General features: G+C 31.3%; 1 protein-coding gene across 19 annotated transcripts in view; it reads right to left on the bottom strand.

Moving 5' to 3' along the window:
- Positions 1-212: 212 nt before the first annotated feature.
- The window catches only part of LOC115209155, a 1,103,332-nt gene continuing 1,084,425 nt past the window's right edge, over positions 213-19,119 (bottom strand). For all 19 annotated transcript variants that reach the window (XM_036501160.1, XM_036501159.1, XM_036501162.1 and 16 more), the window contains 6 exons: positions 11,482-11,590; positions 8,875-9,051; positions 8,571-8,695; positions 6,446-6,619; positions 6,157-6,353; positions 213-4,362 (listed from right to left, as the gene is read on the bottom strand). In XM_036501160.1, the coding sequence (XP_036357053.1) occupies positions 3,639-4,362; positions 6,157-6,353; positions 6,446-6,619; positions 8,571-8,695; positions 8,875-9,051; positions 11,482-11,590 (1,506 nt within the window). In that variant the 3' untranslated portion in view covers positions 213-3,638. The remainder of the gene's footprint in view (positions 4,363-6,156; positions 6,354-6,445; positions 6,620-8,570; positions 8,696-8,874; positions 9,052-11,481; positions 11,591-19,119) is intronic.

Raw genomic sequence — 19,119 nt, 5'->3', positions numbered from 1 at the left:
TTTGGAGAAAAACCTAAAATTTCTTACCATGTCAATTATATCATAAAAATAGTAAAGTAAAAATGTTTATTTATTTTTAGATATTGTTCTGTTTTGGTATCAGTTTTAAATGTAAGATATTTTAGTGATATTTCTTTTTTTATTTCAAGTCCAAGTTTTGTTAGTTTTGAACCAACATTGATTATTCTATACAAATCACTTGTTTCGATTTCTTTACAAAATATTCTGAGCATACAAGAATAGCATAGAATAAAATATCAGGAATTCAATTAGACTTTGACAATACTTCCAGCATGACCACATCGACCTGGTTGGAACTAATAAAAGAATAATCTAAAATTAGACAAAAATTTCTAGTAACATGTAAAATGATATTTTAATCTTGCATTGGATTAAAACTATATGTAATTTACTCTTTCAAATTAATGTTAAATCTTATTATTGTTCATTTTCTATTGAGTTTCCTTGAAATTATAATTTTGTTACCTGGTTTTGTAACAGCAGTGTTCTCTCCTGGTTTTTAATAATCAGCATTGATTAAGAAGAATGAACCTTCAAAAATAATTTCCATACCTATTTTTCATAAGTTTTCATTGCTTTTATTCTCTAAAATTTTATAGAATTATATATCTTGATAATCTAGTGAGATAATTGATAAATTATCTCACTAGATTATCAAGATTGATAAATCAAATTATCAATTAGAAACTAGTATAAAAGAATAGCAGCTATAATTGTAAAACAATATCTATCATCAATGTATGAACATCTTTTTAACCAACTAAATGCATTACTCTTTAAATAATTCTAATTTTCTCACATAGAACTTTTATTTTAGATATCTACAATGAAAACAAATTTTATTATTCTAAGATTTTCACTTTTGATTGCAGCTTAGCAAAGAAAAGTTTATAAAATTAAATCAGAGAAACATGCTAAGTTACGTCCCTTGTGAAAAAAAAGTAAAAAAACTATTAAAAATCGCTTTGAAACGTTTTTAATGCCAGGGGAGTCAGGAACAATGCCCATCATTATCTGAATTTGTTTTAGAATTGTCAATGAATTATCAGTTTTAGCTTAAGAATGACTTGTGAAAAATATGAAAGCTATTTTTGCATATCACTTGACGTTATTTTCATTTTGCTCTTTCTTTTCGAAATCAATATTTAATAGATGCAGGCAACGTCTTGATAGAAATATGGAGTGGCTTCTGCTAATAATTTTTTTCCCAGGCTGTTTTAGGTATTTTGGTATTCCTTACTATATGGTTTGTTCCAGAAAACGATAGTTTTAGTGTTATGAATTCCATCCTTTTTTACCAACAACATCTGATATATAAAATAATTTTTCTTATCTTTCTCAATTCTCATTTCTCCCTTAGAATAAAACACTTTTACCTCAGCAGTAATTATTCTAGTGTTTCTATTAGCTATTTCAATACACACATGCATACATTTCTCATATATCCTTAATCTATGCCAGATATATGCTATATGAAATAATTAAGTGAGAAAAGTATTTTCTATCTGATATTTTCAATATTCGTAAATCTATTGAAATTAATTAATAAAATTGCCAAACATATATTTATAAGCTTTAAAAAATGTTCCTATTGATAACTTAAAAAATTAATGCAGTATCAATTTTATACATATTTTAAAAGCTATTATTTTGTTACTGTATTTAGTCCCAGCTCAAACCTTGTTGAGTAGACTTATGATCAAAGATGTTCCATTTTAGACAATCTTTTTATATATGCAGGATAACATTAGTCAGTATATCCTTTCTATGTTATAGTAAGTAGGATGTGGATTTGAGAAATTTGGTTTATATTTCTAACAGGCTGAGTAACTGCATAGAGACTCCTTCAGTTAGAGGTGAATACCATTCTTATCATAGCATTAATACAAGATTAATTGTACTTTTGTAAACTCAAAAAAATATTTTGATTTTAAGATAGCAAAATGGAATTAACTCTTGTCTCTGATCTGTGGCAAATTTCCATTTTACAAACTCTAATTTATATCAAGTCTATCAGTACAAATCTAATCTAAGAATATATAAGGAATGGATTTTTCATTCCATTTAGTATATCAACAATTTGATATTTATTACATTCAACATCTATTTTCCAGGCTATTTATCTATTCTACTTAAGGAATCTGACAAAGATATATTAAATAAATCAGTAGGAATATTGTGAGATGATGCTAATAAATAGAGAGCAGTCAATTTTAAAGAACCACTGCACAATTAAAAACTCATTGAAGTTTTATGGTATAGCATCATTGAAATAAAGTAGTTTCATTTGTGTTTGTGAAATATTAGGTATTGTTACCACTAATAATAATGATCTTTTTTCTTCTGCTAAACATGAAAATAGTTTTCTAAGAATTATTTTATCATAGTTAACATTCAAAAACTTAATTCAATTTAACTTATTTTTGACATAATCATCGCTTAAGACTTGAATCATAAATTTTGCTGCCAAGGTTAAAAGTTAAAAAAAATGAATAATTTAGGGATATTTTTTCATAGAATAAAAAAGAACCATCTTATTAGAGATTAAAAGGAAACCAACTTCCAGATTACCTACCCTCTTTAAAGATTAAGTGTAGTCTGTTCTATTTGCACACACTTAAGAAAGAGTTAATATCAATTTTTCTTCTGAGATAGCTATTTGTCACTTTCATCTCATTAAATCCATACTACCTCAGAGAAAAGGGATTTCATAATTCTAGCTCAGCACCTCTTCATATAATACAATACAGTCCTCTAAAACAAGAACAATATCTTTTATCTATATATGTATACACACACACATATATGTATATTATATATATGTATATATATATATATAATATATATATGTGTATATATATATAATATTTATATATGTGTATATATATATTATATATTATATATATATGCATATATATTATATATGTATGTGTATATATATATATATATATATACCTTAGCTAATTCTATGGCTGTGAGGTTTTACATTATTTTCCATGGTGCATATTGAGAAAAAAAATCCACTAACTAAATATACTAAGTATATTGAAAGAGTTGTTCACCTTGCATGTATCTATGCAGTTACCATTATAGAACATGTAGGTTATATGTCATTTATCACCATTTATACAACATCACTAATCTCATTGGGATTTTTTACTGAAAATATGACATAGTTAACAGTAATAAATAAATAAATAAATAAATTAATAAATAAATGTCTTTACATGATGTCTCATCTCATTACACACACATATGCACATGTGAATGTGTGTATGTACATTTGTGTGACAGCAGATGAGAGAGAGAGAGAGAGAGAGAGAGAGAGAGAGAGAGAGAGAGAGAGAGAGAGAGAGAGAGAGAGAGAGAATACTTTGCTCCAGCAACTCCCAGTGTTCATCAGTCGTGGAGTACATTGAAAACATGACTCAGAAGAAACACACAGTCTTTGGGGTTTTTTTTTGTTGTTCTTTCTTTTCTTTTTCAACAAATACTGAAGAAAAAAACCCACACTATTCCAGGGAAATTAATTATTTTCTTTGCTTTAATTTCCCTGTGATGTTAAAGATGTGTTACTATGGTTAATTAATTGATTAATCAATTCCCATTCTTCTGGCTCAGCACTCAGTGTCCTTGTAGGCGATGCAATGGGAGGGCTGGTGCGTGATCACCCGACTAGGGGTATCAGCCCGGTAGACAACATCAGAGTAATCTCCATATGCTGATGATGTAGTTGGTGTTGAAGCCTCAGAGCTGCTTAGTGCACTGGCAACAGCATGTGAGGGCAGAACTTGCGTTGGTGTCCCCGGTTTGCTTGTACCTGAAATGCCAAAGCCACTGGGGTCCTGGCGTGGTTTCCAAACTGGGGACCCACTGGTGGGCCTTGGTGAGGTTGGCCTGGAACCTGACTGCTCTCGTGCAGCAGCTCTTAGATGCCGGCTAGACATTCCATGAGGCGCTGTGCTATAAGGGTTAGCAATAGATGAAGCTGGTCGGGCTGGTACCTGGTCAGCTATTTTCTCATTCTTGTCTTCTCCTTGTGCCACCTCATTCAGGTTGCCTATTGTTTTGCTTCTTGTCCTAAACATGCTGTCGTACTCGCAGTTGTTGAAGTTTTCCTCAAAATCCACTGAATGTCTTTCGACCTCTGGAGCCTTTAATCCACCACGCATCTTACTGAGAGTGCGTGGGTTAGCTCCCAGACACTCAAGCCGCTTACCACCAAATGGAATGTATTTGGTTTTGGCAGTCTGCCGTGCTGATGGCACGGCCATTTTTCGAACACTGTCTCTAATAGTCTGTCTGATAACTTTCATGAAATCCGTTTTAGCCTCAGATGTGCTAAAGAAAATTGAAAAAAAGAAATATAATGTCAATTAGTATAAAACAAAAAGAAAAAGCATGTTTTAAAGGAAGAAACATAAACAACAATAACATTATCAGCAACAGTAATATTTACAATGTCTTACAATCACTTGGAATATTTCTTTTTACAGTTTACTGTAATCTTAGTGTGGTTAGCTAAGAGTAATATGATGTCTATTGATATGAAAATGTGAACATAAAATAAAATACTGGTAACATGTTATCTTTACTATATTACTTAATTGAGCTACGTTAATAGATACAGAAATGCTATTAAAATTATCAATAATTATAACTTTTTAGTTGCAAGAGGATAAGTAATTTTTAGAGCTCACTATCAGATAAAGATTAAAAATGACATGGAAGAGTTTGTTTTCATGATGACAAGAGAGTAGCCAGGTATGAAAAACATTTTATAGTGAAATGATTAAGGACACAAAAAAAAAAACAAGATATGATGCAACATCTTCAGCAATAATTACTGAGATGTAAATACCAGAATGGCTGGTCTCATTCGCATTGCTTTTTTTTCAGCAAATCAAATTGTACAGGAATTTTGCCATTACAGGTAACTGAAAACATTACCATTGTGAATTAATACACATGGTAAAGAAAATGAATAAATTCAGGAAACCAAGAAGTTTTAAGTCAATGAATCAAACTGAGAAAGTAATAGAAAGCATCATAACAAAACAAAATGGAACTAGATTGGATAGAGATCAAAATAGAATGCACACCATGTTATATAATGACAGATACTATAGTAATTAGGCAGGTCCATATGTGAAAAAATTGTTGAGAACCACTGTCCTAGATGTCAAGTTTAAATCATATTATTCATTATTGTTCATAAGGGTTTTTGGGAAATAAAATTTGACAATTATGAGAGAAAATGGAATAACTGATGTTGAGAAACAGCAGCATGAAATTTTCTGAGTGAAAGAAAACAACTCTATTTTGCATGAGACCTAAATTAGCATCAATATGATTACAAGCCCCACTCACTGTCTCTCTTTAATAACACTGGTTCAAAAACGGTTACAGGTTTTCTATTAGAAACCACTTCATAAATGTAAAATGTTGTAGGAACCCAGAGATTGTCAACATCAATTGCTCCGTTCTTTGTCATTACTGTCAAATTTTTTTCCCCAAAAAACCTTATATACAACAATAAATATTGGGATTTAAACTTAACATCTAGGGCAGTGGTTCTCAACAATTTTTTATGTATGGACCCATCTGATTACTATTCTTATGCCATTCAATGTTTAAAAACTAGTTTTATAAAATCTTCTTTCAAAATTCCTATTTTGCTTTCCACACATTCACTTGTGTAGGTTAAATCATGTAAAACATTAGAGAAAGAAATCTGTTTCTTTCAATAAATACACCTAAAGCAAAAGTTTTTCATGGAACCTTAACATACTACTGTGGATCCTCAATTTACTATTTTGCAAGTATGGACCCCCACAAAACTTTATATGGATCCCCAGGGGTCATATGGTTGAGAATTACTGATCTAGCAAAAAAAAAATGCAAATGTTTGATAGTGATGTATCGGATCAGAGTGGTTTATGGAAAAAAGTCAGTTCTTGCTATTTATTTGTAGCAGTTCTTATATGTGACATACATTTCTAGCAGGGTTGGTAGTATATACACCAAACATTTAATGCAAATGACTGCCATAATACACTCAGATCTGTTGTCTCACACAGTTTAGTGCATATAATCAGGTTTACATCACTGATAACATCATTGAGACTAACTTACCAGTTGCAAAATTGGTACAGCCTCTCTGGCCGGCCTTCTACCTCAGACTTGGAATGGATTAGCTGCCACCAATAGTGCCTCTCACAATCTGCCCGTGAGCCGCTTACAACTTGCACCTCATGTACAGGGATTAGGGTGCGGAAACGGGGTATGGCATCATAGCCCTCAGACATGGGAGCATTCCGGCTGTTACTGCTCTGTTAAAAAAAAGTAAGGATTAGTCATTGTTATACACGACTTCTAAAAATGTCAATTGTCTTTTTATTATAATTGTAAGTGTATTATTTACCTTCTTCAATTTTCTCTTCACCCTCTCACGGCACAGAAAGACAATTCCAGTTTTAAAAACGAACACAACATTCTCCAGGTCTGTCCCTTTCTTGATCTTCCCAAGGAAATCTATAGCATTGCACCATTGTACAGTCCCATACATTTGCAGTTCTCCAACACTCAAGTCTACCGGCTGAAAGTAGAACATCGTATATGAAAATTTCATCTCCAATTTATACTTTAGTGAAAAAGAGAATAATGCTAGAGCATTAAATTCACATAGAAGTGTGTATGCAGCTAGCAAAATAAGGAAGTACTTGCAATATTTATAGTAAAACATAACACACTAAATAAATCTTTGTATCTTTATAAAAAATCTTTTTACACACGTCTTGTACTGATCATATAGCTGCAGGTTTTGGTAGTTTGTACCTAAATTCTAATGATACTAGAGACCCATGTAGTTATTTAATGAAATAAGACTAGAGTGATTTCCCACAGTCCTATGCAGGTCCCCAGGAAAGCTATCAAACTTTTGTGAATTTTAAGATTGTTATCATTGCTTACAGTGGTGCATGACTTTTAAAGAGGTGAGCTCAGTCACAGAGTCTTGGACATGGGCAAAATACAGTGGAAGTGACAGAAGACAAACTACCAACCTCAATATCTACCATCTTGGACATCTATACTCTCAGTTATAAAATGTGTCTATGTGCACAAGTGTATCTAATGGCCAAAAGAGTTAGAAAGTTTGCTTTGTAATCATAAGGGCTTGGTTTCACTCCCACTGTATGGTATCTTGAGCGAGTGTCTGTTAACATAGCCTCAGGCCAACTCAAGCCTTGTTAGTGAGATTGGGCAGATGGGAACCTTATGGAAGCCTGTTGGATGAATTTTATCTGTAATTCAAAGGACCATCCTTGTCGCACACTATGTCAGGCTGATTCTGTCTGAGAAGTATATTAAGTATACAAGTTTCTGAGGAATACTCAGCTGCTTACACACTGATGCAATGAATATGAAATTTATCTGTCAAAACCAACAGAAATATATTTGCTTTGTTGAGTAGTGCTTCAAAAGTACAGAAATCATAAATAACAAATGGTGATAATTTAAATTAGTATGTTTCTGGAACATTAAACACAACACTAAAAGTGATTCCATTTGTGGTTATAAGAACAATTCTAGTCTTTCCATTCTGTTATTGAAATCAATTTACATGTTACCTTAAATAATACATATGAAAACATGTACAGAACATCTAGGTAAACATTTATGCATAAACAAAAAAATTTGATAAATGCTTAGTTTGCAACTGATAATTCCCAGTCTAAAATAATTTACTATTATTTTATTCTTTTATTTGTTTCAGTCATTTGACTGCGGCCATGCTGGAGTACTGCCTTTAGTCGAGCAAATCTATCAATTTTTTTGCTGAACCACTAAATTACGGGTATGTAAACACACCAGCATCGGTTGTCAAGTGATGTTGGGGGGACAAACACTGATACACTACTGCACACACATACATTACATGCATACACGATGGGCTTCTTTCAGTTTCCATCTACCAAATCCACTCACAAGGCTTTGGGCAGCCCGAGGCTGTAGTAGAAGACACTTGCTTAAGGTGCTACACATTGGGACTGAACCCAGAACCATATGGTTGGTAAGCAAGCTACTTACCACATGCCCACTGCTGCACCTATGTCTTTTCTTAAAATATTTCTAATTCAGTTTAAATTCCATGAAACCAAAAAACATGTTTATAACTACAGCTCTGGTGTCTTTGCATTTCTACAATAAAAACCATTTTACAAAATGGAGACAATATCTTATTGTTATATTGTTGACATTTAGTACCAATTAGCCCTGATGGAGCAGACCTATGATTAAATTATTTAAAAAATAGTTTATCTCAGGTTACATTACTTAACATATCTTTTTTTAAACTAAAGATGGTAAAATGTAATTTGAGAGATCTGGCTGTTATTTCTAGTAGATACAGAAACCATGTAAAATCTCTCTCATTTGCGCATATTGTTTAGTAGTTAGCCAAGGAAGGTGTTATGACAAAGTTACCACAAAGATTGTCACTTTCAATTGAACTTCTCTAATGTTGAATAGCAATTGTAACAACTTACTTTATTGTGTGGATGATGTTCTTTGTACATACGAGATAGTTCATCGAAAGAGTAACCATACTCCTCATAAATTTTCTGCATCTCATTGATATGTTCTGCTACAGCTTCCATTCCACGAAGGGCCTCTGCAAGAAAATAAAAATATATGAAGCTATTTTTCAAATCTTCCTCTTCCTTCTTCCTTATGTTTTAATCTTAGTTTTTGACATAAGGCATTTTGATAACCAAAATATTTAATATGAGGTGATAACATCTTTTTAGTTTTGGAATGAACTGTGAAAAGGAGATCTTTAAGAGTGAATACCTGAGAGATGGTAATGTTCGTCTGTCTCTGGATCAGTCAGTTGGCACAGCTGTTGTAATAGAAGTGGATATTTCAAAATTCGCTGGATCGGTTTAATTAAAAATGACTCTAAAGTGCAAGAGTGTTGTTGCTTGGGGTTTCTTGACAATAGAAATTCCTTCAAGGCTGCATTAGCGTCTAAAATGAAATGTTTATAATGTTACAGTGCAGCACAATGTATTGAACGTTTTCTTTTGTAAGAAACAAGAAACATTAGAGTAATTAATCAAGACTAGATATTAAATTTGTAAATGGATGCAAACTTGTAAGGCATCATCAGTAAGTTCACCAACCTGGCCATGATATAGTGGTAAAACACTCTCTCTGATGACAAATAATTTTTTTTGTTTTTTGCCCTAGGTTTGCCTTAAAGGAGCAAACTTATGACCAATGGTATTGTAACCATGGCTATTCTGACATTTTTTTCCTGAGCTAAAAAAACTATGTTCTGCAATGTATCCTTCTTTCTTTATGATGGCAGAATGCAATTTGAGAGAGAGAGAGAGATTTGGCTATTAGTTAAGAGACTACATAGCAGTTCCCTTGTTGGTTCAACAAATATCAATAATTTACACTGGTAAAGTGACCAGACAAACAGGCAGAGGTTTTATTTCAATATTAAAATATCAATATTTCGATATCAAGATGGGAATAATGATGGAGGGTGGGTTATTTATATTTATATATATATATATATATATATATATATATATATAAATATATATAAATTATCTGGGAGTTTTGCCAATTTTGTACCTGCTACTCTCCTTCTGCAGCTCTTTTTGTCTATTCAATACTTTCTTATCTTTCACTATCACCTCCTTGCCTATTTACCGCACCATGGTACTCATGTCATCAGAGAAAACATTAGCTATAATCATACTTATTCCCTAACTACCGCTTTCCATATCATTAAAACCATCCTCTCTTCCTTCCAAATTAATGCCTGAATAACAAGAGACTACTGGATCTACTGGTATCTGAAAAAAAACCTCTAATTCATCTTCCAGTACTACCAGCTATCATTTCCTCTGATGTCCCACACTTTCCTACTTTTACCTTTTTGACTATCCATTACTCATGCTTTTTCTGGTAGCATTACGTTTCTATAGTGCCAGCCATCATTCTTTCTCTCCCAACTGATTCATTACTGACATCTGTCACACTCTCTTACCAACAAACATGTAGTTACCAGGAGAGTCTTCTCTTTCTCTATCAATACCTTCTGCTGTTACCACCTCTCAATATTATTGCTGTCTTTCTCCTTCCATACAGTGGAAGGGGAGACAATAATGGCAAAATGACACTGGATCACTTTGTATTGTACAACATACTTTTGCTTCTTTCCACGTCTCACCCTAGTTCTTCTTTTATATTCATTCTCTCTTCATCACATAGAAGAAATCTCATTTGTGCTGGTACCATAATAAAGTACACCCAGTATTTTCTGTAAAGTGTGTGATCAGTTACAAAGTTGAAAGGACCTTTTAGTCTTGACCAGTGGAGAACATGACAACCTCCTAGGATTAAATGTTCCCAGTGTACTCCGTAAAATGGTTGGTTCTATGAAGGACATTCAGCTTCAGAAACCATGCCAAACAAAATATATAAACCAGACATACTTCTCTGAGCCATCTAAAAGGACAGTAACTTTGCATATACATTGATTCAGACTATGATAAGTCAACCAACTCATGCCAGCATGAAAAGTAGATATTAAACGATGATGATGATGACGACCACACATATAATTCTCTTCTTCATCATTATCATCTTCACTTCATCACTTTTCAATGCTAGCATAGTTTGATCAGGTCATTGTGGTCCAAGTCAGTTCTGCTCTGGATTTTCTGCTCACCTAGATGAATCAAGCACACTTTTTATATTGATTGGTCTTTCTAATGCTAACAATTTTACAGTGTGTACTGGAAGCACTTTATCATGACATCGTATGGAAAGGTTATGTTCGTAGTAACACTACAGAGTACTCTCTACAAAATATTGTTTCTGTTTGATCAAGGCAACATGATCAAGATGTGAATAGAAGAGTGATAAAAGAGAGAAAACTAGGGCTAGAAAGTGATAGAGGGGAAGGAAAGAAGGGAGATACGAACTGATAGGAAGAAGGCCAATTGAAGAGAGAGAGAGAGAGAGAGAGAGAGAGAGAGAGTAATAAAAATGAGAGGGAGACAGTAATAGGAGACAACAAAAGTGATGGATGTTAACAATGAGTGATAAAGAAAAGAGTAATGTGATAGAGAGACTGAGAAATGAGTAATAGTAATGATAAATGATGGTAAGACAGAGAAGGAGAGTGAGTTAAAGGGTGGTGGCTTGTAATAAAGGTAATAGCAGGAGAGATTGAATTTGGACAAATCCAAAGGTATTGCGAGACTTAGGAATGTTACAGAACACATATATGTATAGTGAGCTTTAAGTAGATTTAAAGCAGTACATGTATGTCATATATATAATCATATAAAAGTGTGTTATGAGTATATGGTAAAGAGTATACATGTGTTGAAGTGGAGTAATCTTTCAAATAATCTCACAATATCTATCACTTACCTGGGTTGAGGATCTTTTGCGACCTTGAATGACTAGCACAGAAGGAACTGTACACCTTGAAATGGTTGGCATAATACAGAAAAGAGCCACCCAGAGAAAACAGAACACGCTGTAATAGAAAACAAAAGCAATATATTTGAAAATTTCTTTGTTCTTTCTAATTATTCAGGCCTTTGGTTGGCTATGTTTTATATACATGAGATGACAAACAACCTACACGATACAGATGTATACATGAATAACATACATATATGTTTTTTGTAAAGTAATGTTTGTGTGTAATTACTTATTTAGATTGTGCAAGTGTGATTTTGTGTACAAAATGGTGCATAAATATTGTTCCTGTTAATAACACAGATAATATTTTAATGACTCATAGAAAAAATGTATATTCAATTAAAATAACAACTGGTGATAGGGATAATGACAGAGGAAATCAAATGAAAATGTTCACTCAGTACACAACTTATAGACACTTTGACATCAAGGCAGATACATTCTATGGGTTACACTTTTAAGTGAAAATGTTATATAGTTTATTAAGTAACTTACTATGTATACCATAGTTTTAGAAAAGACACGTGGGTCCTATTGTTGTAAGAAGCAACTAAAATGGTTGGCGACAGGAAAGATTTCCAATCATTGAATACTATCTCAGAAAACTTATTCAAACCATTCCAGCGTGGTGACTAAAATGATGATAAAAATTATGATGATGATGATGATAAATCTATCAATTGACCAACATTCAAAAGAAATGAGAATTGAAATTTCTTCTCTTTCAAGGCATAACATGAGTAATGGGTCGTAAAGACTTATCTCTTCTAAAGCTTTTAAAAGTTAGCTAAAGTGTAAACAATCCTAAGATTTTAACAGAGCGATAATAGATCATGATTAATGAAAACTTTGACATCAGTTCTTTTCTGCTAATCAAATAGCTTTTGTTGCATTGCCTTCATTTTTCCAGTGACACAATTGACTAACTGCAAATTGACAACCTTTCAAAAATTATCCTATGATGTGAAAAAATATCAAAGGCAAGTTTTGAATTCTTAGAGCCAAGGACAGAAATGTCTCATGTTTCAAATAGAAGTTAATTAATCAAGAGGATGTTCTTTTACTAACTATATTCCTCTTTTCAGTATGTTGTTTTGAAACTACAAGAATAACAGTTAGCAAGACAACAAGAGAAAGAAGGACTGAGCCATGAAATATCTGAATATCTGATAGCTATGAGAAAGAAATGTTTAAAATTTCCTTTTTGATACTGTCCTTTATAAATACAAATTATTTCAGCAATATTGAATATCAATAGACAATATTTTTCTGAACAACTTTTACTTTAGATGTTTGAGGTAATTAGTCTGTTGGTAAGTCGGTAAATAAGGATGGACTTCCCTCCACCATCAAATTTAATGAGTCACTTTAGTACTGATGTACATTTTCAATAGTTAATCAAATTGTTCCTGTCCAAATATTTGACTGACCATAAAGACCTATTCAATATCTCTCTTCAGCTTTCCTAGAATGCTATTTAAGCATTAATCAATAAATTAAAAGCATTTTAAATGGTTTTCATTTTTTTTTCAAATATGTCTTCAACATTTTAGTGAAATTTAATGAACTTAAATTTAAGAGTGTGTCATAGACACACTACATAACACATATAGGCCTTATCAGATTGTGAAAAAAATATAGTAAGTTACAATGTTCAGGAAATTTAGAAATAAGTTAAACTTAACAATTGTTCTTTATATTTGCAATCTTGGATTATTTTACTTCAGTTTATTCCATATCATTTTCAATTTAACAGACAATAACATAAAAATTACTAAATAAAATTACTTATTTACAATGTATTTTGTTGAAATTATCTTAAGATAGTTTCAAATTATATGCATTTTGAACAGAGAGTATCTCAAACATAGACACTGTTGCATGAACTAATTGTACATACATACACACTGACAGACACACATACATGTAGTGCATATATATACACACACAATTATAATATATAGGGACATTTCAATGAAAATTTCATATTTGTCAGTATTACTAGCTAATTTAACATAAAACTTTTTAGAAGCTTATTTCTATATTTTCAACAAAGAATTGCAAGCATATTCTAGTTGCTACCAAGTTTGAAATATCACCAGATAGTATGTTTAGTCATGCATTTATGTTTTTTTTTTTTGTATAGCCTAAATTAGTACAATGGAGTTAAATGTATTTCTTTGCAATATTGAACAAATGTCACTACTGTAAATCTTATACAGAATTCAAAGCCTCCTCAAAGAGCAGCATTGCAATTATCATAAATGAGGGGAAATTTCCCTCTAAATTCAAAGTATTAGAGAGTATTAGATATACAATTATAATAAGAATAGATAATGCATTTTATCAACTATTTCAATACAAGACAATAATGAGTATAATGATAATGATAAATGAATTAAATTTAGAAGATTGATCTTTCATCTTAAGTGTGGAGGTGAAAAATAGGTGAAAAACACTTTTTGGAAAAGTGAATCTTGATTTAACAAAGGTTTGAGTGTAAAGTGAACTTTTGCGAAGCATGTGACTTGTATAACCTAAATTATGAAGCCCAGTGAGTAAAATGGTGCTGTGTGCAAAAAGAAAGGCAGAATCATTATTGATGGCAATGGGGAGGTAGAAGAACATGAAAACAACCACAAAAAAAAAAAAAAAACTAAAAGAAAAAGACAAACTTAATTACTCTAAAGATATTTCTTATTTGTTGAGACAAAAATGTCCAGATATATATACTTAAAGTGTTGTGAAGATATACAGTGGTGTATACATTTGTGAACAGTGATTACCAGTTCATAAGTTCATAGAGCATCTAACACCCACATTCCCACATTTAACCTCTCAGGCATACCATTAGTTCCTAAAGCCCATTTCCACTGGTGTGTATAAATATACATACTTAGAACTTTTCTTCCGGTTTTACACTTTGTCTGGAAACAATGAATTCTTTGTTGCTTTACAAATCTAGGGGTACTGTATTGCAGAATTTAAGTCCTATGTTCTTACATTCGAGTTTCTCTGTTAAAATAGTTTTTAACCTTACTTGTTAACTCAATAGACAACTTCCCACCAATTTTCTTAAGATGGAAAATGCTGATAAAAACGCTTAGTTCCTTTAAAAATGCTATTCTGCTGAAGAGATTATATGTTATTGTCTGTAAGTGCATGTTTGTATAATGGATTTTAGATAGTTGATTTTAGAGCTAAATAAGCATTTGTGTATACATGCATATAGTCACAAGAATATGCAATGCCACATTCAAGAAATTAAACAATCTAATAGAAGAACATGATTTTACAAAAGTATTGGAAAATCATTGTTCTACCCTTGCCAGTACTACATTCTATTTAACATTTTATATGTGTATCTAATGAGTCAATATTATTAAATTTATCTTCATAAATTTGAAGTAAAGTATCTTTGTTATTTTCTTTGTGAAGAGGTAAGAGAAAACATTAAAATACAGTCTGTAGAAATACTAACAATCAAAATTTTCTGTATTTTATTGCCTTTTATTTGCAACTCAATAAAAAATATTTTGTAAAATTTTGCAAAACTAAGGTGGTGAGCTGGCAGAATCATCAGCATGCTGGGCAAAATGATTAGCAGTATTTCATCTGTATTTACATTCTGAGCTCAAATTCTGCAGAGGTCAGCTTTCCCTTTCATCCCTTCAAGGTTGATTAAATAGGTTCCAGTTGAGCACTGAGGTTGATATGCTTGGCTTACTCCTACCCCGAAATTACTGGCCTTGTGCCAAAATTTGAAACCAATTTTATACAAAACTAACATTACCTTTGATATAAAGGATAAAATAACATATGTTTAGAAATTATTCTCACAATGAAAGGCTAGATATTTGATTACTGATTTGTTTAGCATATTCATATTTAGTACAATGATGATAAGTTCTTTTCTTTTTTTTTTTCATTGAATTAAATATGGATGTGATTTAGGCTTGCTTCTCGACCATGTGATCTTAGGTTCAGTACCACTGTATTGCACTTTAGGCAAGTGTTTTCTATTATAGCCCCATTCTGACCAAAGCCTTGAGAGCTGATTTGGTAATCAGAAACTGAAAGAAGCCTGTCATATATATGTGCGTGTGTGTTTTGCTTGTACCTATGACTAGATACCGTGTGATAGTTGTAAATGAGCCCCATTGTCATACTAATGGGAGTGTTCATTCCAGTCTGAACTGGTGAGGGGTGGTGACAGGAAGGTCATCCAGCTGTAGAAAAATCTGTTTCAAGAAATTTTGTCTAAACCATGCAAAAATGGATTTTAAATGGTGATAAAAGAATGAATGAATGAGATAGTTATCTTGTATCATTTCATATTTCTTATTTCTGATGATGATTGAAATTTTTTTATGATGATGTGTTTATATATATGTATGTATTCATCCAACTTCTTATTTCGGTATATTGTCAGAACAATGGTTGTGTAATCCAAGGGTTAAGATTTTCATAAGATAAAAGTTAGAGTTCATCTTTAACAAAAGGACAACTAAATGAGTTTCAAAGGGTATCTATAGTTCATTAAGCACATACTACATACCCTGGCTTTCTGACTATCTAACTCACTTTGCTTTGTTTTCCAACTGGGGAATCCATGTATCTGCTCTACAAGACATTTATATCAGTCCCTTCTATACCTTAAATCTCTCAATTGGCTCAAAGCCATACACCCTCAATTCTACTACTTCCCTCCCAGTTGAGAGGTTTTTATCTTGCAAGGTACTGGTGCCACATAAGAAGCACTGGTTAAGTGGTTGGCATTAAGAAGGGTATCCAGCTGTAGAAACCATGCCAAAATTGGCAATGAAACCTGGTATGGCTTCCAGCTTTGCCAGCTCCTCTCAAACCATCCAACACATGCCAACACGGAAAACAAATATTAAATGAGGATGGTGATGAAACCTAATGAAAAAAGAATTAATGATACTTCGAAACAGATTATAAGACTCAAATACTGAAGACAGAATTATTTCAGTATAGCAAGGATAGACTATAACACTATGTATTCATAATAATAATGTTATAGACATCCAGTTAACCATTAAAAGTTGCTTCAAATTTAGTGTTAGCTTCTTTTTTAAATATATCAATTATGATTAAATGCTGAACCAGAGTCTAGCTGCTAAACTGAAGTAAATCTATTAAATATCTGAACTTCTAAAATCATATTTACCTAATTTCTTTTAAAAATTCATAAACAGTCATTGCAAAGAGAGAATATGACTAATCTTTAACACTCAAAGAATCTTTTGGTTGTCAATAATGCTTAAGCACTATTATTATAGACATTACTTTTAAATCAACTTTCTAACATTATACCTATGATTTATATTTACAGACATATGTTAGTTTTTACATATAGTTTAGAATTAAGATAGGTTTGCTGACTTAAGCTTGGGAGTCACTTGTTTTGGATTTTGATTCTATCAAGATAAATTTAACTTTGTACATTTCCTGATCTCTAGAATACTTAAATTATATGAAGGATTTTCACTGTTTGTATATGTGTGTGTAAGTATTTATATTTGGAATCCATTGAGCTGGTCTTATGATTCAACATCAAAATAATTTTTTTTTTCATAACACATAAATGATTTTTGGAGAGTAGCACATATTTAAATATGAAAGGAGGTCATATTTTAAACATATTGCACTTTAAATAAGGTGATGCAGATTTGGAGAGAAGAGGATACATGATGATTTAGTTTGTTTATATCAGTCTGAATTTTATCATCATAACTGAGATAAGGATTAAATGCAAACCAAACTTTATTTTGAAGAATATTTTGCTAACATTAATGGTTTCATATTTTCATTATCAGTAAAATTGTATTTGGTCCCTTAATAAAGCATATTACCTTGAAACTTAATTTTTTAATGAAATCTGTAGTGGTTACCTGTAGCTGAATATGTACTTAACTATTATATGAAGGTAAGAGTTATCTGAAACCTCTTTAGAAAATGATTTTAGCTATAAAAATTCAGCAAATGACACTAGTGAAGATTGAAAATCAGAAGTAAATCATGATATGAATAATGATAGAGATAATTATAATGATATGATAGGTGAAGTGGGATATTGTGGCAACAATGCATTTCTTTAAGTGAAAGTGAATTAAATGAGTACATTCTAACTAAAATTATTGAATTGAATACATTCTACATAAAATCCAAATAAAGGACTTCTAAGATTTTAACTGTAACATACTCAAGAACCAATATAGTGGGTCGAAAAACTGAGATTAAAACTCCTTTAAAGTGAATTTAAAATCTAAAACGATTGCATGGGAAATAACTCCAATAATATCAATTGATCAAACGTTTTGAACAATATAGGATAAATTGGAGTGAATCTAGTCATTGAAGCCAACTAGGGAAAGCAATGGACATATTTTGGTCTTATATCCATTTTGCTAGGTAGTTAAATTTCATGTCCAAGGTACAGTTCTATGTTAGCACTCAGCTATACATAATATAAATGTAAGGATTCTATTATTTGATTTACTTAATTCTCTGAAATAATAATCATACCAATTATGAATGATGATGATAAAGATTTTAAAATGATTTCTTTAGTGACTGTCTGAAACAGCTTCAGGTAACAATCTAATACCAACATTTTCTAACCAATAATTTATACAACTTTTTTCTATGCTTATACTAAGAACTGCTCGATAGTTTCTAATTGTTAGCTTGTTAGTAGATTAGAGTTTTTATACAGATTTTGTAGATTGAGTTTTCTAAAAAAATTTTAATGGAAATTATGTATAGCCTTTTCACAGTCCTCTTAAATTCTAAATACTGCATTAGACAATGTAATGACACATCTTAATAATCTTATAAAGAATATGTATGATATTAAATGAAATGATGAAAGAAAAAATAACCTATGTATCTTATACAACATTAATATTTTTAATAACCAAATAGTTGTGTAGTAGCACCTACATTTTAGTTAATGTCAATCTTTGCAGATAAATTTTGCCATGTTAAATATGAATTAACTAAAAGACAACATTTAAAGAAAAGTTTAATTTTTATGGAGTAATAAAGCTGAAATTTACTAAATGTAAATTCTATCAAACTTTCATGCTTGTCAAATTATTATCTACATTTGTTAGAAATTTAGTAGTTTGATACTATAACATATTAGCATATAGCAAACATTTCCAGCAGAAATCAGCTATTCATAATGACATTTTTCAATGTAAAAGTTATTTTTCTTATCAGTTTAATAGCTAATAATGTAAATTTATTATGATTTCAAAAAAATCATAAAAAAATAAGAACCCTAGTCACTACTACTGAAGATGCATATGATTTTTAATATTATATCAGAGGAATACTGAATCTAATTCTTCTGATTAACACCTTGTTAAATCTATGTTATTGGGGCTAAATCTTGACAATAATTGTATTGAACATTAAATTGTATTTGAAATATATCTAAATAAAAATGTGTATTCCTTAAGAGGTCAGTATAAAAGCAACTTTATCTTCTGATAATAATTTCAGTAACTTTTAAACAAGAAGTCACTAGATTAAGTATTGAATAAACAGGGC

Source organism: Octopus sinensis, linkage group LG3 (genome assembly GCF_006345805.1).
Source record: "Octopus sinensis linkage group LG3, ASM634580v1, whole genome shotgun sequence".
In the NCBI taxonomy this organism is placed as follows: Eukaryota; Metazoa; Mollusca; class Cephalopoda; order Octopoda; family Octopodidae; genus Octopus; species Octopus sinensis.
Note: the sequence above shows the minus strand (reverse complement) of the source record. Positions and strands in the feature narration are given on the sequence as shown.